We start from the raw sequence: 19,904 nt of genomic DNA on the forward strand, positions 1-19,904 counted from the left end.
AAGGTATACAGAAAAATTAGAAAGAATGACAAGGACAAGACAAAGTGCTAACCACAGAGGAGCTGAGGAATTCCACTGTGGTGCCAAATACAGATTGCAATTAGGAGACTGAGCGACATCTTTAGGGAGGTGAATTAGGTGGTGATTTGCTTGGTTCAGAAACTGAGAGATGGATGAATTAATTACAATGTGGGGTAGGGATTGATTTGAGAGGCTATGAAAAGAGAGACCCTAAAGGAAGGAAGGGAAGAGATGACATGACTCCTTCAGTCTGGTTCTCTGGGGCTGTTGCCAAGGACACCAGGGGGTGAAGCAGACTTTCTTAGTGAGGAGGCTGGAGTTACCAGAACCATGGTTTAATATACATGTTTTAAAACTTGAACAACACCTTCTTGATGTTTTTTAAAAAATATTTTGATTTGATTTGATAGGACAGAGAGAAATTGATAGGAAAGGGAGATAAAGTGTGAGAGAGAAAGACACCTGCAACCCTCCTTCACCACATGTGAAGCCTCCCTTCTACAGGTGGGGTCTGGGGGTTCGAACCTGGGCCTTTGCACATGGTAATGTGTACACTCAGCCAGGTGTGCCACTGCCTAACCCCCCCCCCTTATTAGTGTTTTAAAGATAAAAAAGAATTACTATGTCTCTGATTTAACTTGGTGATATTTTTGAGAAATTGTTTATCATAGTGGTTGTGCCATCCACTGAGTTCATTTCCACAAACTGTTCACTAAGGCTGCCTTTGCTCTGTGTCCTTGGAGCACTTCTCTCATCTGATGGGCAGCAGCCTTTCTCACTGGGGTAAGGTGATGTCTGCTTGTGGTTTGGTTTGGCCTTCCTTGTGTTTAGTGATGCTGAGTACCTTTTCCTGTAACTGCTGGATACTTTGTAGCCTTGCGTAACTGTTTATTGGGTACCTCTGCCAATTTTCAAGTGGCTTGTTATGATCTTACATGTTTTGTTTTTTTAACTAATTAATTAATTTTAAAAGGGAGACATTAACAAAACTGTAGGATAAGAGGGGTACAACACCACACAATTCCCACCACCAGAACTCTGTATCCCATCCCCTCCCGATAGCTTTCCCATTCTCTATCCCTCCAGGAGTATGGACCCAAGGTCATTGTTACATGTTTTTATATTAATCTCCTGTTAGATAGTCAATTGTAAATTTTTCCTCCACTTTTTAGATTGTATTTTCACTTGATTTTTTTTCTCTTGTACAAAAGCATTTTGGTTTTCTGTAGTCCTGCTAGTTTATTATTATTATTATTATTATTATTATTATTATTATTATTATTTAGCTTTTGCTTCCACTGTTATTACCAGGACAGTGCTGCTAAGATCAGTTTCAGAGACCCTTGTTCCTTTCCATTATTCAAGGGTTTTTTTGTTTTTTTTTAAGCTTTGGTCCTTACATTTAAGTCTTTGATCCATGAGTAGTTAATAACTGTAGTCCAATTTTTGTTCTTCTCTATATAGTTATTCACTCTTCCCAACACGATTTACTTAAGAGATTATCTTTTCTACATTGGCTTCGCTGTTCCTGGCTGATTTTTAAGATAGGAAGGCAGAGACAGAAACAGAGAGACAGAGTGAAAGATACCAGAGCACGAAACCTTCCTCCAGTGCAGTGGGAGTTGGGCTCATACCTGGGTCCTATGCTTGACAAAAAGGAGCTATCTTACTAGCACCTTTATGTCTATTTTTATGTCACTGTCCTATGTGTTATTTCCTAACATTCTGCTTGATTTTGAAATGTGAAGTGTGATGCTTTGGGCTGGCTGTCTTATTCTCTCCAGGGTTCTTTCTGTGGTTCCATACAACCAAACACTTTTGTGGTTCCATACAACATTTCAGATTTAAAAAATCTCTATTTCTGTGAATGGAGTTGCTAGAATTTTCATAGTTATTCTGTTGTATTTATAGAGTGTTATGAGAAACACTACATTTCTTCTGATCCATGAGCATGGCTTACTTTCCTGTTTGTGTAGAGGTTTATTCATCACACTCTTGTAGTTTCCAGTACACCTGAAAGCATAGCTCCTACACCTGACTTACCTTTAACCACATGCAATTTGTTTTGTATACTGTTAATATGTGTACACACATGCTTTATTTATATGATTAGTTTACATTTACACAGTAAGCACACATAGTAGAATTTTGATTTGGTATGGTAGATTACATTAGAATGTTCACATATTAGCACCTTCAACTCAGTTTTTCTAACTCCAGTGTTAAAAATAAAATAGCTATGACCTGGGTGTAGGCACCGAAAGCTTTCACCTTTGTTGACACAGCTTTTATTAAAAATGGAATGGCATGCCACCTCATGTTGGACTTTAGTGTAAGTTATAGAATGTGTCTAGTTAGATGGAACTTAAACCAGTCATGCCAATGGATACACGGACGCAATAAAAGAAAAGCAAATAAATCACCCCACATGAGGATGAAATGTATCCCCAATGTTTATAAATTGGTTTTTTTGATGTATTGATTCCTTTCTCCCTGAGAAACAGTAGCAGCAGATGTACAGTGCACATCTTTCCTAGGACAGCTTACCAATACTTCTTTGACCCTCTGTCAGTCCATATTAACAGTATTTTAAACTCTACTAAGTTAGCTCTTATTGCTAAAAAGATGTATCCTAATCTCCCACCCAAGGAGGACAGGAATTTCAATGTATTTATGTCTGTATGGCTATAGGAATATATATAAGAATATAGTTGAAGGGTAAAAATCAATGGAAGATGCCAATAACAGCTTGTATAAGGGAAACTTGGAATTGTTCAGTTTGCTGAGTTATGTGAGTTGAAAAAACAGTCTTATGGATATAGGTACTGTGTCCCTTTATCTATCTATCTATCTATCTATCTATCTATCTATCTATCTATCTATCTATCTACCTACCTATCTATCTATCATATATCTATCATCTATCTCTTTTCAGTTAAAATCATGTAAGTTGAGCTGGGTGATAGCACACTGGTTTTGCAAAAAGACTTTCATGCCTGAGGCTCTGAGGTTCCAAGTTCAATCCCAGGCGCTAACAAATTCAGAGCTGAGCAGCACTCTGGATAAAATAAAACAAGCAAGCAGGCAGGCATCAGAAGTAGCCTTGTTGAACATTTGGAATGCTGAAGTGATAGGTGACTGAACACCACCCCATGAGGAATAGGAGACATAGTTCTAAATAGGACAGTTACAGGAAGCTACAGTGTTGGCTAGGACAGCAGGTGGAACCCAGGCTCACACACAGGCATAGCTCCACTAAGACACCTGCCAAGAAAACTGGTTTATACATTTTTGTTTTGTTTTTCCCCCTCTAGGGTTTTCACTGGACTTGGTGGCAGCACTAGGAATCCACTGCTCCTGGTAGCCATTTTTTTCCATTTTAGTGGATAGGACAGAGAGAATTTGAGAGGCAAAAAAGGAGAGAGAAAGATAGACACCTGCAGACCTGCTTCACCACTTGGGAAGTGTCCCTTGCAGGTGGGGAGCTGGGGGCTCAAACTGGACCTTTGCATTGGCCCTTACACCACCTCTTTGAACTCCCACCTCTTTATTTTTTATAAAACAATGAGTCAGAGAGAGGAAGTCGGAGAAACAGATCCAGAGGGAGGCAGTAGCAAAGAATTACTCTAATTTACCAGGAGGAAATTTGTTTGTTTGTCCCTTGGATTATCACTGGAGCTCAGTACCTTTGTGACTGCACTGTTCTAGCCAACCATTATTGTGTAGACAGAAATGGAGAGACGGAGTACACACTGAGAGAGCGGGGACACTGCTCTACCACTCATGAAGCTTCCCCTGCAGGTAGGGGCCAGGGGTTTGTATGCTAACCTTTGAGCATGGGGGAACCGCAACCTGGCCCCTAAACCAGTAGTTTTCAGAATAACTGATAACTTTAAAGCCTCTAAAGTAAGTCATTCAGATTAATACAAATTTTAGGAAATATATTTTAATGCAGACTTCTTTACTTGTAAGTGATTATCTACATAATTAAAGGAATACTCACACTTAGGAAAGGAAGGCTGGGAATAAAAGAGACAGAATTACTGAACAATGAGCATCTGAGGTCCTGTGATTAGAGTGCATATACCAAGTTGACAAAAGGATTAGAGAACACAATGTCTAAGTTAGAAATTCTCCTTTCATTTGTCTGAAGGGTATCATTTCATACCTCTCCAAAGTGTGTCACCACACCAAGCCCATCACCAAAGCGTCAGTCTCTTTTCACCTTACACCACTGGAGTTTTTGTTACTGTTATAACAAGTCATTTTATTATAGAAATAAGGATTTACAAGACAGTCGTTGGTCACATAAATCAGTTCTCAGCTCCCTATGATGGGTGACCATGCACCACTCCCATCACCAGTTGAAGTCCTCCTCCACCATCAGGCAGAAGGTCCCCAAAACCCTCTCAAATCCCTCCTGCCTCCCACTTTAGAGTCCTTGGCTCTGCTCCCATAACCCTCACCTATTTAAAATTTCTCCCTATTATTTCCTTTTCTTTCCTGGCTTCCTATAAGCCCAGACTATAACATACCAACTGTCCTTTTCCTTCTGACTTACTTCAGTTAATATGATTACTTCAAGTTTCATCCAAGATGAGGCACAGGAGATGTTCCCATTTCTTACAACTGAGTGGTATTGAGTTGTATATCTAGACCACAACTTTTCTTAATCAAGCATTTGATTTTGGGTATCTGGGTTGCTTACAGGTTTGGGCTATTGTAAGTATCTTTGAGTAGACATAGGTGTGCATAGATATGTGTTTTTGTATTCTTTGAGGAGACGTAGGTCTGCATAGATGATGTGTGTGTTTGTATTCTTTGAGGAGACGTAGGTGTGCATAGATGATGTGTGTGTTTGTATTCTTTGAGGAGACGTAGGTGTGCATAGATGATGTGTGTGTTTGTATTCTTTGAGGAGACGTAGGTGTGCATAGATATGTGTGTTTGTATTCTTTGAGGAGACGTAGGTGTGCATAGATGATGTGTGTGTTTGTATTCTTTGAGGAGACGTAGGTGTGCATAGATGATGTGTGTGTTTGTATTCTTTGAGGAGACGTAGGTGTGCATAGATATGTGTGTTTGTATTCTTTGAGGAGACGTAGGTGTGCATAGATGATGTGTGTGTTTGTATTCTTTGAGGAGACGTAGGTGTGCATAGATGATGTGTGTGTTTGTATTCTTTGAGGAGACGTAGGTGTGCATAGATATGTGTGTTTGTATTCTTTGAGGAGACCCCTAGTAGAGAAACAGCATGTCATTAGGTCCATACGTAATGTTCTGAGGACTCCCCAGACCATTTTCTCCAGGAGCTGGACAGTTTACGTTCCCACCAACAGCACAAGAGAGTTCCTTTACCCACTTTCTGGCCAGCACACGCTTTTCTGTTCCCTTTCAGCCCTCGTTCCCTTACTGCATCGTAACTTCAGTTCAGCAGGGTGTAGGGACTTGTCTTTGATAGACTTTGTTTCCTTCCATTTCTTTTCTTTATTATTATTATTATTTTTTAAGTAAGCATGCAAAAACACTGTTTTTATTATTATGGTTGTTAGTTGAATGAAAACAAGTACTAACAGAAAGGTTTGAAGTGATAAAAACGTATTTGGTTGGGCAAGTAATGACACATTGAGCACGTGGATAACAGAAATGTATTATATATAAGTTCTGCATTAGTTCAAAATGCAGTTGACAATCAAATCATGGGACTGAAAGGGCAAAAGGGGGCCTCAAACTTAGTCACTATTTTTTACTTTTTAGATAAGGAGCTGATAATAGGAAAAAAACAATTAAACCCCAAACATATATACCATTCAAAGTCTTTTTTATTTAATAACTTCCCATTTTGACTCTTTTCTAAAAGCACGAAGAATACTAAAGACATTGTTGTAAATTATGTATCTTCTCTTCGGCTATGAGGAGTTTTGTTGACTAGAGACATTAAGGAGTTGAGCTCCTGAGATCAGCCATTTAATAAATTATTGGGGTCCTTGGGGCTCTGGAAGCTGATGACTCCTGCCAGCCTTCCCACTTTAGCAGAGATGGTCTTGTTAGCCACTGGATTTGAGAGAAAAGATTCTGACTCATCAACAAGCAGGTTCAGAAGTTGTGTCATTCTCTTCATTGTTATCCTCGTAGAATATTTGGCCATTATCCTGATATTACATTCAGTGACTCTGTTCTTCAAGTTTCCTCACCTTTTTCCACCTTCTTCTGTATAACTAGACATCAGTTGCAGGACTCTCCGGTAAACCTTTCTTAATTCCTTTCCATCATCTTCATAAGTGTGGACCAGCGCATCAACTCCATTGTGGCAAAAGTTTTAAGAGATCTTTATATTCAGGTTTTTCTTCTAATTTTCTTGTCACTGCTAATTCAGCACACCAAATATGACTGTTCATTGTCCAGAGCAGCCAAGATAACATAGAGGACAACACTTTTCAGAGCCTGTGGCCACTTGTCACTCTCTGCCTGTGTACAGGGGCATCAGATCATACACTGTCCTGCCGTGCTTACAGACAGACACATAGGGTCCATCATGCGAATGTAACTCAATCGCTAAGTCATAGTACTCTAACTCGAATCTCTGTGTGTTTTCTTCCTGGTAAACTTTGGCGTTGGTTTCCTTGCTGACAGTCTGTGCAGAGACGGACGCAGTCTCACACAGCAAGGCAGAGTCACGTTCCCTACAGGATGAGCACCACTCGCTATTTCCTGTCCGTCGCCCCATACGCTTCCACCTGTCGCTCTTGTAAAACTGAAGCTGCCCCTTTGCCATCACCATTCTGTTCTTTTACAGTTGCCAATGTCTTAGTCAGTTGAGCATGTCAATTTCAACATAAATCTTTCCTTCTGTAGCCATTCACAGAGTATCAGTTGAAAGGAGTTTGGCTGCAAAGCGTGTGATTTCCTCGGTGTAAGTGCAGCACTGTTGAACCCTTTTATAACAACCTACTTTAACTGATTGTATTCTTGACAAAAGGATAATATATATATATGTGTACACACACACACACACACACACACACACACACACACACACACACACACACACATATTTGCCACCAGGGTTATTGCTGGGGCTCGGTGCCTGTATTATGAATCCACTGCTCCTGGAGGCCATTTTTTCCCCCTTTTGTTGCTCTTGTTGTTGTTTTTATCATTGTTGTAGTTATTATTGTTGTTATTGATGTCGTCATTGTTGGATAGGACAGAGAGAAATGGAGAGAGGAGGGGAAGACAGAGAGGGGGAGAGAAAGACAGACACCTGCAGACCTGCTTCACCACCTGTGAAGCGACTCCCCTGCAGGTGGGGAGCCGGGGGCTTGAACCGGGATCCTTACGCCGGTCCTTGTGCTTTGCGCCACCTGCACTTAACCCGCTGTGCTATTGCCTGACTGCCCCCCCCATAATATCTTCTTTAAATCCCAGTCTTTAGCTTTATAGCACATCTTTACCACCACAACTGAGATAGGGGATGCAGAGGCCCTATCAGAAGCAGTACACTGCGGGTCTGTTTTTTAAGGAGAAAAGTGTCTCAGTGACTTCTTGAAGTCTTCCTTCCTTGGCCAGCTTCTCACACTCTGGCAGCTGATGGCCGCTGTGGCTCTGTAGGCCACCTCCATCTCTATGCTCCCACTAGCCCTCTCTGAGCCTCCGTCCACCGTGAGTGACCGCTACTCAGAGTCGCGCTCTGTGTCTCCCAACTCAGCCACGGTCCTCCTTCCATTTTATTTATTACCCCACAGAGGAGTGAGATCCTTTGGTATTTTTCTTTCTCCTCTGGCTTAGTGCAGCCTTCTCCTCCTCCTTCTATGCTGTCTCAAAAGGTAGAACTCCTTCTTTCCTACAACTAAATAGCATTCCATTAAGCATATCATGCACATCACCCTATTTCTCTTCTGTTCATAGACACTGAGTTCTTCCCATGTTTTTGGCTATAGTATATAGTTCTGAAGTGCAGATAGGTGATGCACATACTTAACCAAGTGCCTAGCCCTTCTGCAATGAACCCAGGTATGCATGTATCTTTGCAGATCTGTGATTTCATATTCCTTGGATGCCTAGTAGCACAACTTCTCAAGCAAATGTTAAGTCTGTTTTCACTACTTACAAGAATTCTTCATAACGTTTTACAAAAGAGCTGGCTCAGTTACACCAACAGTGTAGAAGGTTGCTTTATATCCACACCATTGTCAGAAATCATCATTCCTGGTCCTTCTGAGTAGGCCACCCTGGCAGACATGAGGTGCATTGCTCTTTTGAGTCACTTTTCCCTTAGAATAAAGTTAGTGAGCTTGTTTTCTGTAACTGTTTGCTATCTGCACATCTCTGAAGTGTCTGTTTAGTTTGGGGAGATTAGATTCATCAGATGAATCCACTGCTAAAAAAGATCTAAATACGGGAGTCGGGCAGTAGCACAGTTAAGCATAGGTGGCGCAAAGTGCAACAGGTGTAAGGATCCCGGTTCAAGCCCCCGGCTCCCCACCTGCAGGGGAGTCCCTGCAGGGGAAGCAGGTCTGCAGGTGTCTGTCTTTCTCTCCCTCTCTCTGTCTTCCCCTCCTCTCTCCATTTCTCTCTGTCCTATCCAACATCGACAACATCAACAGCAATAATAATTACAATAATAAAACAAGGACAACAAAAAGGGAATAAATAAAATGTTTAAAAAATATGTAAATACATAATTTTAAGTTAAAATGATATAAATCTGTTAAGATAGTGCAGGAGTATATTCCAAAAAAGGTCTAGACTGTGAATGCAGCCACACACCAGTCATTTAAGTGACTTCAGAATGAGGCAGACATGTCCGCTTATGTCTTTCTTCCAAGCATTCACCGTGGTGCTGTCCAGATATCACGGAATATTTGGTATAATGGCTCCTCTCCAGTCGTATTTGCTGTCTGATTTGCGACGATATTGAACCTTCTGATGACCACTTAACACTTAACTCTTGGATGGCTGTGGGGCTGAGTGCTTGGGTAGTCTTATTATATATCAGTTCATAAGTGAGTATTTGCATGTAATAATAAATGTTCCTTCTTTGTCTGTGAAGATAGTGTTTTACAGAGGGAAAGCCTACCTCATAAAGGCCCCTTGAGTATCTTATGAATGACGGGTAGTGGGGCTGGGTAGCGATGCACCTGGTTGAGTGCACATGTCATAGTGTGCAAGGAGCTGGGTTCAAGCCCCCAGCCCCCACCTGCAGGGGGACACTTCACAAGTGGTGAAGCAGGCCTACAGGTAGCTTTCTGTCTCTCTCCCTCTCTATCTCCCGCTTCCCTCTCAATTTATGGCTGTCTCTACACAATAAAGAAAAAGATAATAAAAAAATAAATAAAAGGGAGTCAGGCAGTAGCACAGAGGGTTAAGCGCACGTGGCACAAAGCGCAAGGACCGGCATAAGGATCCCGGTTCGAGCCCCCGGCTCCCCACCTGCAGGGGAGTCGCTTCACAAGAGGTGAAGCAGGTCTGCAGGTGTCTGTCTTTCTCTCCCCCCTTTTCCCCTCCTCTCTCCATTTCTCTGTCATATCCAACACCGACGACATCAGTAACAACAACAATAATAACTACAACAAACAATCAAGGGCAACAGAAGGGAATAAATAAATATTTTTAAAAGTAACAAAAAATAAAATAAAAAATGAAATAGAAATAAGAAACGACAGGTAGAAAATGCTTTTCTAGTCTGTGGAAAATTTAAGTGGACAATATAATGTGGGAGTAGACAGAAATCCCCACCCACTCTTCTCTCTCTCTCTCTCTCTCTCTCAGATTAGGGAATCCTGGCTGGGCTACTTATCAAAAAAGTAACTTGGATCACTTTCCTTTTTTGTCCTTTATCTGTCTTTAGTTGGCAAGGGAGGGACCAAATGACCTCATTTCTGCTTGTCTTGCCCTAACATTATGGGATAGTTAACATAATGTTGTGGCTGCCCTTGTATATGCTTGTCTCTGTGGTTCATACTGGGTAAAATTCTACAATGCCATGAAAGTGAAAAGAGGAAGGTGATTTCAAGACTGGCTTTTACTGAGCGTACATCTTGCAAGGCCGGTCTTTTCACAAGCCGTGCAGTGGGACATCTAGTGTTTTCTCAGAAAGGACTTTTAGCAGAACATGTTGCTAGACAGACCATTTTCAATTTCCAAGGCTGCGGTTCAGACCTGATATGCTTCCAACATCTTATCTTGCTGAATCTGTTAGAAAAAAAAGAGACACACGTTTCTGAAAATTAGATTGGAATGAAGGCAATTATATATGGAGGGGGGGATTTTATATTTATTATTTTTCTGGCTCTGGCTTATGGTAGTGCAGGGAATTGAACCTGGGATTTTTAGAGCCTTGTACATGAGAATCTTTTTGCATAGCCATTATGCTATCTACCCCTGCCCTGATTTTTTTTTTATCTATAAAGTTGTTGGACTTATTTGCATGTCTTATACACCCCCCCAATATTTGGAGTATTCTTATTTCTTCCTTTTTATACATGAGTTGGGCTGCTGAAAATTTAAATTTTGCCTTCTTGAGTTTTGTGTCATTTATCACTAATTCTGGATTATTTTGGGTTGCAGAGGAATAACGTCTTCCCACTGGCCATTTGGGTTTTTCTTGGCAATTTTCTGACCCGGTGGCTTTTTCTAAAGCCTCAGAGCCTGGATAAAGAGCTTCATGCTGTGAGCCTCTTTGCCCCCACTCACCAGCTGATCCCAGCATTCACATGTACATAGGTCAGTAGCTTTTCGCTAGAGCCTCAGCACAGTTCAGACTGGCATGAACAATTGACTTTTGGTCCAACCATCTCCCTGCCCTGATTGAAAACGCCCCTCTCACCTCAACCTGTGACCTCAGAGAGTAGGACTAAACATGCTGTGGCACTCTACAAGCCCAGCACCGTATCTCTGAATGCAAAAATACAATTGGCACATTCTGGAAAATTATCTTGAACTCACAGCTCGAAATGCACATTTAGTCCTTATAGTGCTGCAGTGATGTGATTGATCAAAGTGCTTTTTGCACCTACTTGTGCTAGGCTTCCGGATTCCAACTAGAGTGAACAGGGTAGCTTCTTTTTCTAAAATAAATATGTTGTATTTTTGCACAGCATTCTGTCATGATTAATGAGGTGAACTGCTGTAGAAGTCTGGTCTGAGGACTCTATGTTAGGTGGGTGACATAAATTTAAGATTAAGATTAGGCAACAGACACTTGCATGGTCTATATGGCTAGGGACCTGAAATTAGTCCCAGGCACCAGATGAAATAGAAGTGAAGAGAAAAAAAAAAAGATATAACTTCATGGATTTGGTTTCTTTCTCATAAAAATAAATTCACAGTGCTGGTGAGATAGTTCACTTGGACAATGCGCCGCTTTGCTATGTGCCAATCCAGGTTCAAGCCCTGCCTCCACTGCACTGAAAAAAAAAGGCTCAATGTTGTGGTGTCTTTCACTCTCTTTGTCTCTGAAATTAAAGTAAAGTAAAATGGCAGTTGAGCTGGGGGCATTGGACCACATAGCATGCCTGCATGAGGTCCAGAATTCGGGCTCAGCTCCTGCATTAAGGAGGGTGATAATATGTACGGTAGCCTTTACTGTACATTACTGCATTACATTACTACTATATATACACTGTCTAGGTCACATCATGAGAGCTTTTGAGTTACTATTATAGCCATTTCATGTCCTTCTATCCAAAGTAATCGAGAATGGAGCTCCTGGTGACATTTCTTGGTGACCTGACTTAAAAAGTATTATTTCTAGCTCTTAAAAAGTTTGCAAATTTAAATGTATAGAAAAAGTAAAACCTGCTGGGGAGTTTTGTTGGGGTTTATAACAGAGGCAGGTTTATTTAGGTATACATAAAAACTACGGTAGCAGAATATGCAGAGAGGAAAAGACCAGCCAGCCGTGTGGGGTGGGCCATAGTCCTGAAGCATTGTTCACCGCAGTCCAGCTACAACATGTTGTCTCTGGGAGAACATCAGACAGGAACAGCCACAGTCAAACACACATGAAAGGCCAAAAGGGGGGAAAGGCTGAACTTCCCAGTTATTGCCTGGGGAGATGATGCCATGGCTGGAAAAAGGACCAGAAAGCTGGATCAGGGAAGAGAGTAGCTCCCTAATATGGGAAAGGGGTATAAATAGTATTGACTGTAAACCCCATCGATTTGCTGTGATGTGGGGCCCATATTCAGCTTAGGAGCCTGTGTGACCTCTGCATCCCTGTAGATGTGAGCTCACATTCTGTGGTCATGAGTAGGAACGTTCTAAACTGTCCCAGTTTTAGGACCCGTCTTCCTCAGGTGGAACATAGAGCATGTTATCCAGCCTCCCTTCGGAGGGTGGAACACTCTCTACCATAGTTGATTCACATCGAGGGCAAGGTCCTATGGGGGCCCACAAAGGGGTCTGTTGTTGCTCCTTCTTCTTCTAGCGTTTGCCCTTCTTCTGTAGCCAGTCAACAGCATCAGGTTGAGCCTGATGTAGAGTTTCGAGACCTCCTTTGAATCTGGAGAGGTGGCAGTCATTGACCATGTGGGTCATAGTCTGTCTGGAGCCGCAGGGGCAGTTCGGGTCGTCTCTGGCTCCCCAGCGATGGAACATAGCGGCGCACTGGCCGTGGCCTGTTCGATAGCGATTGAGGGGGGCCCAATCATAACGTGCTAGGTCAAAGCTGGGTTGACGCTTGCAGGGGTCTGTGATGAGGTGTTTGTTCTTTACCTCAGCTGACTGCCAACTCTGTTTCCAAGAGTCTGGAACAGAGAAGTTCAGTGTAGGCGTAGGGGACCAGATTGGGTGATGAGACGTCAAGCGTTGGACAGGGTGGGCGAAGATATCCGTGTATATTGGGAGGTCCGGTCGAGCGTAGACGTGGGAAATGAACTTAGATGATGCCGCATCCCAACGAATATCTGGCGGGGCGATGTTGCTAAGAACTGGCAGCCATGGAACCGGGGTGGAATGGATGGTTCCAGAAATTATCCTCATGGAGGAATATAATTTGGAATCGACCAAGTGGACATGGGGGCTACGGAACCATCCTGGGGCACAGTATTCTGCAGTGGAATAGCATAATGCCAGAGAGGATGATCGCAGTGTGGAAGCGCTCGCACCCCATGAGGAGCTGGCCAGTCTTGCAATGATGTGATTCCTCGCGCCCACCTTTGCTGCAGTTTTTATGAGATGTTCGTGAAATGACAGGGTGCCATCGAGAGTAACGCCAAGATAGACTGGCTGGGCTTCGTGCCGGATTCTCGTATCGCCAAGCTGCACATTAAGCTCACACGAGACTGAGGCATGGTGTAGATGGAAAACAGATGATACCATTTTTGCAGTGCTGGGGATTAGTCGCCATTTTTTACAGTAATCAGATATCAGAGACATGTTGCTCCTAATAGAGATGACCAGTAACAATGGAGAGAGGGATTGGATCCAACTGCATCTCAGATTTCAGGCTCAGGGAAGAAAAATTAGTATAGTCATGGGCTCTTTGGAATATAACTAAAATAGGACTACTAATCATCTACAAAACAGAGGACCCCCCCCCCAACTCTTCATCTGAACTATTCCAGCCTTTAGGTTCATGATAAGTCAACAATTTGTTTGGCTTTATATGTGAACTTTTTTTTCAGATACCAGGTTCAAGATTCTAGCATGATGCCAAACGGACTTCTCTGGGTAGATGACCCCACCAATGTGTCCTGGAGCCCCGCTTCCCCAGAGCCCTTCCTCACTAGGGAAAGAGAGAGATAGGCTGGGAGTTTGGATCGACCTGTCAACGCCCATGTTCAGCGGGGAAGCAGTTACAGAAGCCAGACCTCCTCCCCACCTTCTGCATCCCACAATGACCCTGGGTCCATGCTCCCAGAGGGATAAAGAATTGGAAAGCTACCAGAGGAGGGGAGGGGAGGGGAGGGGATACAGAGTTCTGGTGGTGGGAATTGTGTGGAGTTGTACCCCTCTTATCCTATGGTTTTTGTCAATGTTTCCTTTTTATAAATAAAAATTTTAAAAGATAAAGGTTGAATCTCTGCCAGAGGCTTGCTTAAGTAGCCCTCCCTGCCTGCTATCCCTCAGAAGTTTACACCCTTTGCGAGAGGTCATAATGCCAGCCGTATGCTAGTTATGTTCATAGCCCGCAATTCCCTTTGCATATAGTCAGTAAACAATGTATTCCCAACATAGTGACAGTAGGTTAGAACTTTGTTTAATCATTTAAAATTATCTCAGTATGCTAAAATGTAGCAGTGTCTATCCTCACTTTGTGGAGCTATTTTCACTTAATGCACTGGGGGGGGGGGTTATCACAGCCCCAGATTTCTCTTGACGCCATGGTGCTCCATGTGGTGCTGACTTGAACATGGACTAGACATAGAAGAGCGTGGCCCTATCTGGTGAGCTATCGCTAGTCTCCACGCTCTGTGCTTTTGTTTCTGTTTCTTGTTTTTTAAGATAAAAAGGCAAAAGAGAGCAAAAGAGCTCACAGTGCTGAGACAATCTGCACTACACTGGAGACCAGGGCTGTGCGTCTGGCCCTATCTTTTTCTTTCTTTCTTTCTTTCTTTCTTTCTTTCTTTCTTTCTTTCTTTCTTTCTTTCTTTTTTATATATTTTTTTGTAATTTTATTTATTTATCTTCCCTTTTGTTGCCCTTGTTGTCTTTTTTTTTATTGTTGTTGTTATTGATGTCGTCATTGTTGGACAGGACAGAGAGAAATGGAGAGAGGAGGGGAAGACAGAGAGGGGGAGAGACAGGCAGACACCTGCAGACCTGCTTCACCGCCTGTGAAGCGACTCCCCTGCAGGTGGGGAGCCCGGGGCTCGAACCGGGATCCTCATGCCGGTCCCTGCGCTTAGCGCCACCTGCGCTTAACCCGCTGCGCCACCGCCAGGCTCCCCTTTTCTTTCTTTCTTTTTCTTTAATGCTGCTGTTGTCGAGGGGACTTCACTACTTCTGGGTAATGCTTTTTCAGACAGACACACAGAGGGGCAGGCACTGCAGTTCAGCTCCCTCTTGTCAGGCTGGAACCTCAGTGGCTTACACAGCATTGTAGTTACCCTCCCACGGGAGCTGTCTTGTTGGCTCTGGGTTTATAGTTTGGCTATCATGAACTTATTTTCAAGTGGAATCCAGTCTGGATGCCTCTGTTAAATTAATTTTGAATAACATTTATTATTTGGAAATAATATAAACTGTCCAGTTGTTCTGAACTGACTTTTTCAGACAGAGAGAAAGACAGAGACAAAAATTATTTTAGAATGCGGAATGGAGGTGCAGTGGAGGTTGAGCCTGAGCCTGGGTCACAAACATGACAAAGCAGCCCAAAGCTACACACTCCTTCCCAGACTTCATGCAGGCTGATGGCAAGATGAGCAGGTGGGCTCACCTCGTCCTGTTTACCCAGGTCAGCATTCAGCCCTCTGATGCTGGTGAACCTTGTCAAGCATTCTGGTTTTCAGGCAGTGAAAGCTAGTGTCTCCTGAGTACTTCCTCCCTAAGAATTTTAATTCTTTCTTGATCCATTACTTTCTCCTAAATTCATTATTGTCTAAGAGCTTCAAGGGAAAGGAAAAGAGGAGAACCTAGGTGAAAGAGAAATGCTACAAAAAGAGCCGTTTAGAAAATGTGTTTTTCAGGTTTATTTCTTTTGTGTGTGTGTGTGTGTGTGTGTGTGTGAGAGAGAGAGAGAGAGAGAGAGAGAGAGAGAAGGGGAGAGAGAAGGAAAGAGAGAAGGAGAGAGAGAGAGAAGGAGAGAGAGAGTGAGAGAGAGAAGGAGAGAGAAAGAGAGTTAGGGAGAAGCCAGGACGCTGCTCAGCCCCTGCTTCTGGAGGTAGTAGGGACTGAACCTGGTCCCTAAGGACCTCAGGCATACTCACTTTGTGCTCTGCTAAGTAGAGCTGTTACCCCAGTCTGACATTTTCAAACTTTGTCTTTATAGACATTGGCCTCACATAGACAAAAGTGGATTTTGCTTTAGAATGAAAGATTTCAATTCAACTTCATACAAGTTAAAGTAAAAAAATGCACAATACCTGCAAGGAGTACCACAGCCCACAGCTGACAGATGTGCATAAGAAAGCCCTGTTGGTAATGTCACTACCAGCTTGCTTCTCAGTCACAAAGTTATGTCTCAGATTATTCTCACAGATGATGTTTCGCAGGTACCACATACACCCAAGTACAGAAGGATGTTTGTATCATTGGCTTAATCAGTTTTCAAATGTTCTGTGTCATCTATAATCATGAGTTATTTTTCATTTCAGACATTTTTGGTGGTTTTGTTGGTTTTGTTTCTTCCTTAAAGTGTGTCAGTTTTGATATTCTTTTCAGAGGATCAGTTCTGACTGTGTTGATCCTCTCAAAGGAATAATGTTTTCCTTGAAGGAGAGTTTTGCTGAGTGTACAACTTGAGCTTGGCTGTTCTACTTACAACATTTTTGAAAGGCCCATCTGCTGGCCTTGGGCTTCATTTGCTGAGTCTGTGAGTCTGCGATGTCAGCTGACACCTGTCATTACTTGTGCCTCTTTGGAGTTTTTTTTTTTTTTTGGCTTTAGCATCCTGTGGTTTTACTGGGAATCTTCTAGCTGTGCACATCTTCCCCTCTTGGAATACCAAGTATTCCCAGATTTTTAAATGTTTTCTCTCTCCCTCCTATTGTCTCTTAGGAAACTCTTTGTTTGCCAGAGTCTCTGTCTTCTTTCTTGATTTTTTTTCTATTATTCATGTGTGACACTGAGTTTCGAACTGCAATTCGTGCATATTTATTTGTAAATGTTTTAAGCTGTCCCTTTAAAATAGCAACTTAGTCATTTTTTAGTACTTTATAGAGTCAGAACATTTATTCTCACACTCTTTAAAGATTTATCTCAAGGCCTGATGACCTGATATAAACATCACATCCATAATACTTTTCCCCCACAAATTGGGTCCTTTTCATAGTCACCTTTATTTACTCATGTTCTGAAATCTGGAATTCTTAAACATATCCACCTGAGAACAGAGTAATATGCAAAATGTGAAGGTGGAGTTTGAATACTCATGGGAGAAAATCTCCAGTAGAAGTAAATACTGTATGTAACACAAGACAGTAGTAATGAGTAGCAAGGAAGGGAGAGAGTAAGGATAGAGAGCAGTGAGCGGGCACTGTTACAGGGGACAGCAGAGTCATAAATAATAATGATGGTGATCGTGGTGGTAGTGTAATAGTAAATAACAAGTTATTATCCCTCTTTAGAGATTATTCGACAAAGATAGGGACACATATAATGAGAAGTATGAGAGAGAAAGATTTATTAAAAGGAGAGCAGCATGGACTTCATAATAGCGCGATGTAAGAAATACAGAAGTGAGGCTCTCACGCTCCTCTGCTTTACATGCCTGTGAGCACATTGATAGGGACACTGGGGAAAGGGTGTGAATCGTTTACTTCCATGGGTGTCATTTATATTTTTGGAAGAAAGATAAAAAATTTAGACAGGAACAGTTTTTTCAAAGAATGTTAGAATGTTAAATGTTGAATTATTAAGCAAGGGAGATTTTTTTTAAATTAATATTTATTTATTTATTTTCCCTTTTGTTGCCCTTGTTGTTTTTTATTGTTGTTGTAGTTATTATTGTTGTTGTTATTGATGTTGTCGTTCTTAGATAGCTCAGAGAGAAATGAAGAGAGGAGGGGAAGACAGAGAGGAGGAGAGAAAGACAGACACCTGCAGACCTGCTTCACTGCCTGTGCAGTGACTACAAGGGAGATTTTTAAATAGTTACAACAAAATGAAAGCGACTTGCCTTTAATTACACTGCCACTTAATATTTTCTTCTTTTTTTAAATGAATTGACTTATGTAACAAAGACAGAAGTTGAAGGAGGGAAAGGGGTGGGAAGAGAGAGAGAGAGAGAAAGAGAGAGAGAGAGAAAGAGAGAGAGAGAGGGAAAGAGAGAGAGAGAGAAAGCACCACCTTTCCTGCTCATGAAGCTTCCCCCTTGCAAGTGGGGGCCAGGGGCTTGCACTTGGGTCCGTGTGCGTCGTAACGTTCACATTCAGCCAGGTGAATCCCAGCCCAGCCCCAATGCTCAATGGCCATTTTGATGGAGTAACTAGAGAAATCACTGAAAAATAAGGGTTTTCTTCCTTTGACCTGGGTTTTCCTTCTTTCCCATAGGCTGGCAACAACACTAAGACTCTCCTGGGAACATTTCATATCCTGCATGTGAAGACAGCCTGGAGTGACACTGGTTTTCACCTTCTTTTATTTGATTTGGAAAACCTTGTGGAACTTCTGCTGCCGACTCCCGCGGGTGATGAGGATACTTATAGCTCGTCCTATGGCAGTGAGATCCTAAGGAGAGCCAGGAGCACCGTGGAGAAGAAAACCCTGACGCTGAAAAGAAGCCTCACTGCCTCTGGTCCCCTCTCAGCAGAGCCACCTGCCAAGCCTGCTCCTGAAAACTGGGTCCTAGGAGAGAGTGTGATCCCAGCCTCCGAGGAACATGACGGAATAAAGAGGCCGAAGAAGGCAAAGAGCTCCAAAAAGATGCACCCCAGGCTGTCAAGGAATGTCGACGCCGCCTTCACTGTTGATGCCGCGAAATTGCTCCTGTCTTGCGTCTTGCCCTGGGGAGTGAATAAAGACCTAGACGCGCTCTGTGCTCAGCACCTGCATGTGGTGAAACTCCAGGGCACTGTGTCTCTGGGGCTGGCTTCAGATGAAGATCACTTCTCCTTGATGCTTCCCGGCTGGGGTGCAGGCCAGTCTGAAACGAGAAGGGACTTTTTGGCAGGAAATGTGTTTTCCAGCAGAGTGGTGGACTTGTCCAATAAGTATACCTTGGCTCTTTCAAGTCAGGCAGAAATGCCCAGAGGTCTGGAGAACAGCTGTGACGCTTCTGCTGCAGAATCCAGCATGCTGATGTATTTATTGAGCAGAATACTTTGGATGACTAGGCTACTTTGCGCGCCTTCAGAAGTGACGTGTGGGAGTGACCGGTAAGACGTGCTGAGAGACTTTTGACTGCTTCTGTGGGACATTTAAACTTATTATTATTGCCAATATTCATATCTCTGGTGTGCTTGCCTGCCTGCCGTCTGATGAAGAGTAGACATGTAGCAACTTCTCTCTTTTTAAAAATACTTTATTTAAATTAATGAGAGAGAGATTGGTAGAAAGATACACACACATACAGAGAGAGAGAGAGAGAGAGAGAGAGAGAGGAGAGAGAGCAAGCACTGCTCAGCTCTGGCTTATGGTGGTACTGGGGATTGAACCTGGGACTTTAGAGCCTCAGGCATGAAAGTCTTTTTGCATAAACATTATATATCTCCCAACCCAAAGGTAGCAACTTATTTAGCTCAAAGCACATTTAGAAAAGAAAAATATTATTTTATTCGAATATAGCAAAGATACAGGAGACGTGTCCTCACACACATTTACCTAAATGTGTTTGTGCATACCCAGTTCTCAACAAGTCAGATCGATTTCAGCGTACATACAAATCCATGAATCTACTTTGCTTAGCACTCCTTTATTAATCAGTGAGAAGTAGAGACGGGCAGAAAACTAGAACATCGCTTTGCTGCATGTGTAAAGTCTGTCTGCCCCTCTGCTCTGCAGCCTAGCCTTCCTGTCACGGTGCTCTTGACTCGCAGGCATGAGGCCCAGAGTCTGATCCCCAGCCTTGCATATGCCAGAGTGGTACCCGGATTCCCCCCTCTCTCCTCCTTCCTTTCTCTCCCTGCTTTCTCTTGTTAATATATTGACCTTAAAAATAACTTACAGTTTCTATAAAAAAAAATAAAAATAGTCTTTAATCCTTTGGGGTTGGAAGATCATTTCCACAATAAATCTACATCTTTGAAAGTTACTCATAGAATACTCACTACTCATGGGCC

At 42.6% G+C, this 19,904-nt stretch overlaps 1 protein-coding gene and 1 pseudogene across 1 annotated transcript in view; one reads left to right on the forward strand and one right to left on the reverse strand.

Annotated features, from left to right (window-relative positions):
• Window positions 1-5,892: 5,892 nt before the first annotated feature.
• LOC132534352 (26S proteasome non-ATPase regulatory subunit 12-like) lies at window positions 5,893-8,272 on the reverse strand (annotated as a pseudogene).
• A 7,053-nt stretch (window positions 8,273-15,325) lies between these two features.
• The window catches only part of LOC103121840 (WD repeat-containing protein 72-like), a 102,279-nt gene continuing 97,700 nt past the window's right edge, over window positions 15,326-19,904 (forward strand). Inside the window, exons 1-2 of the mRNA XM_060178277.1 lie at window positions 15,326-15,421; window positions 18,178-19,001. Of these exons, the coding sequence (XP_060034260.1) occupies window positions 15,326-15,421; window positions 18,178-19,001 (920 nt within the window). The remainder of the gene's footprint in view (window positions 15,422-18,177; window positions 19,002-19,904) is intronic.

Source organism: Erinaceus europaeus, chromosome 18 (assembly GCF_950295315.1).
Source record: "Erinaceus europaeus chromosome 18, mEriEur2.1, whole genome shotgun sequence".
Taxonomy (NCBI): domain Eukaryota; kingdom Metazoa; phylum Chordata; class Mammalia; order Eulipotyphla; family Erinaceidae; genus Erinaceus; species Erinaceus europaeus.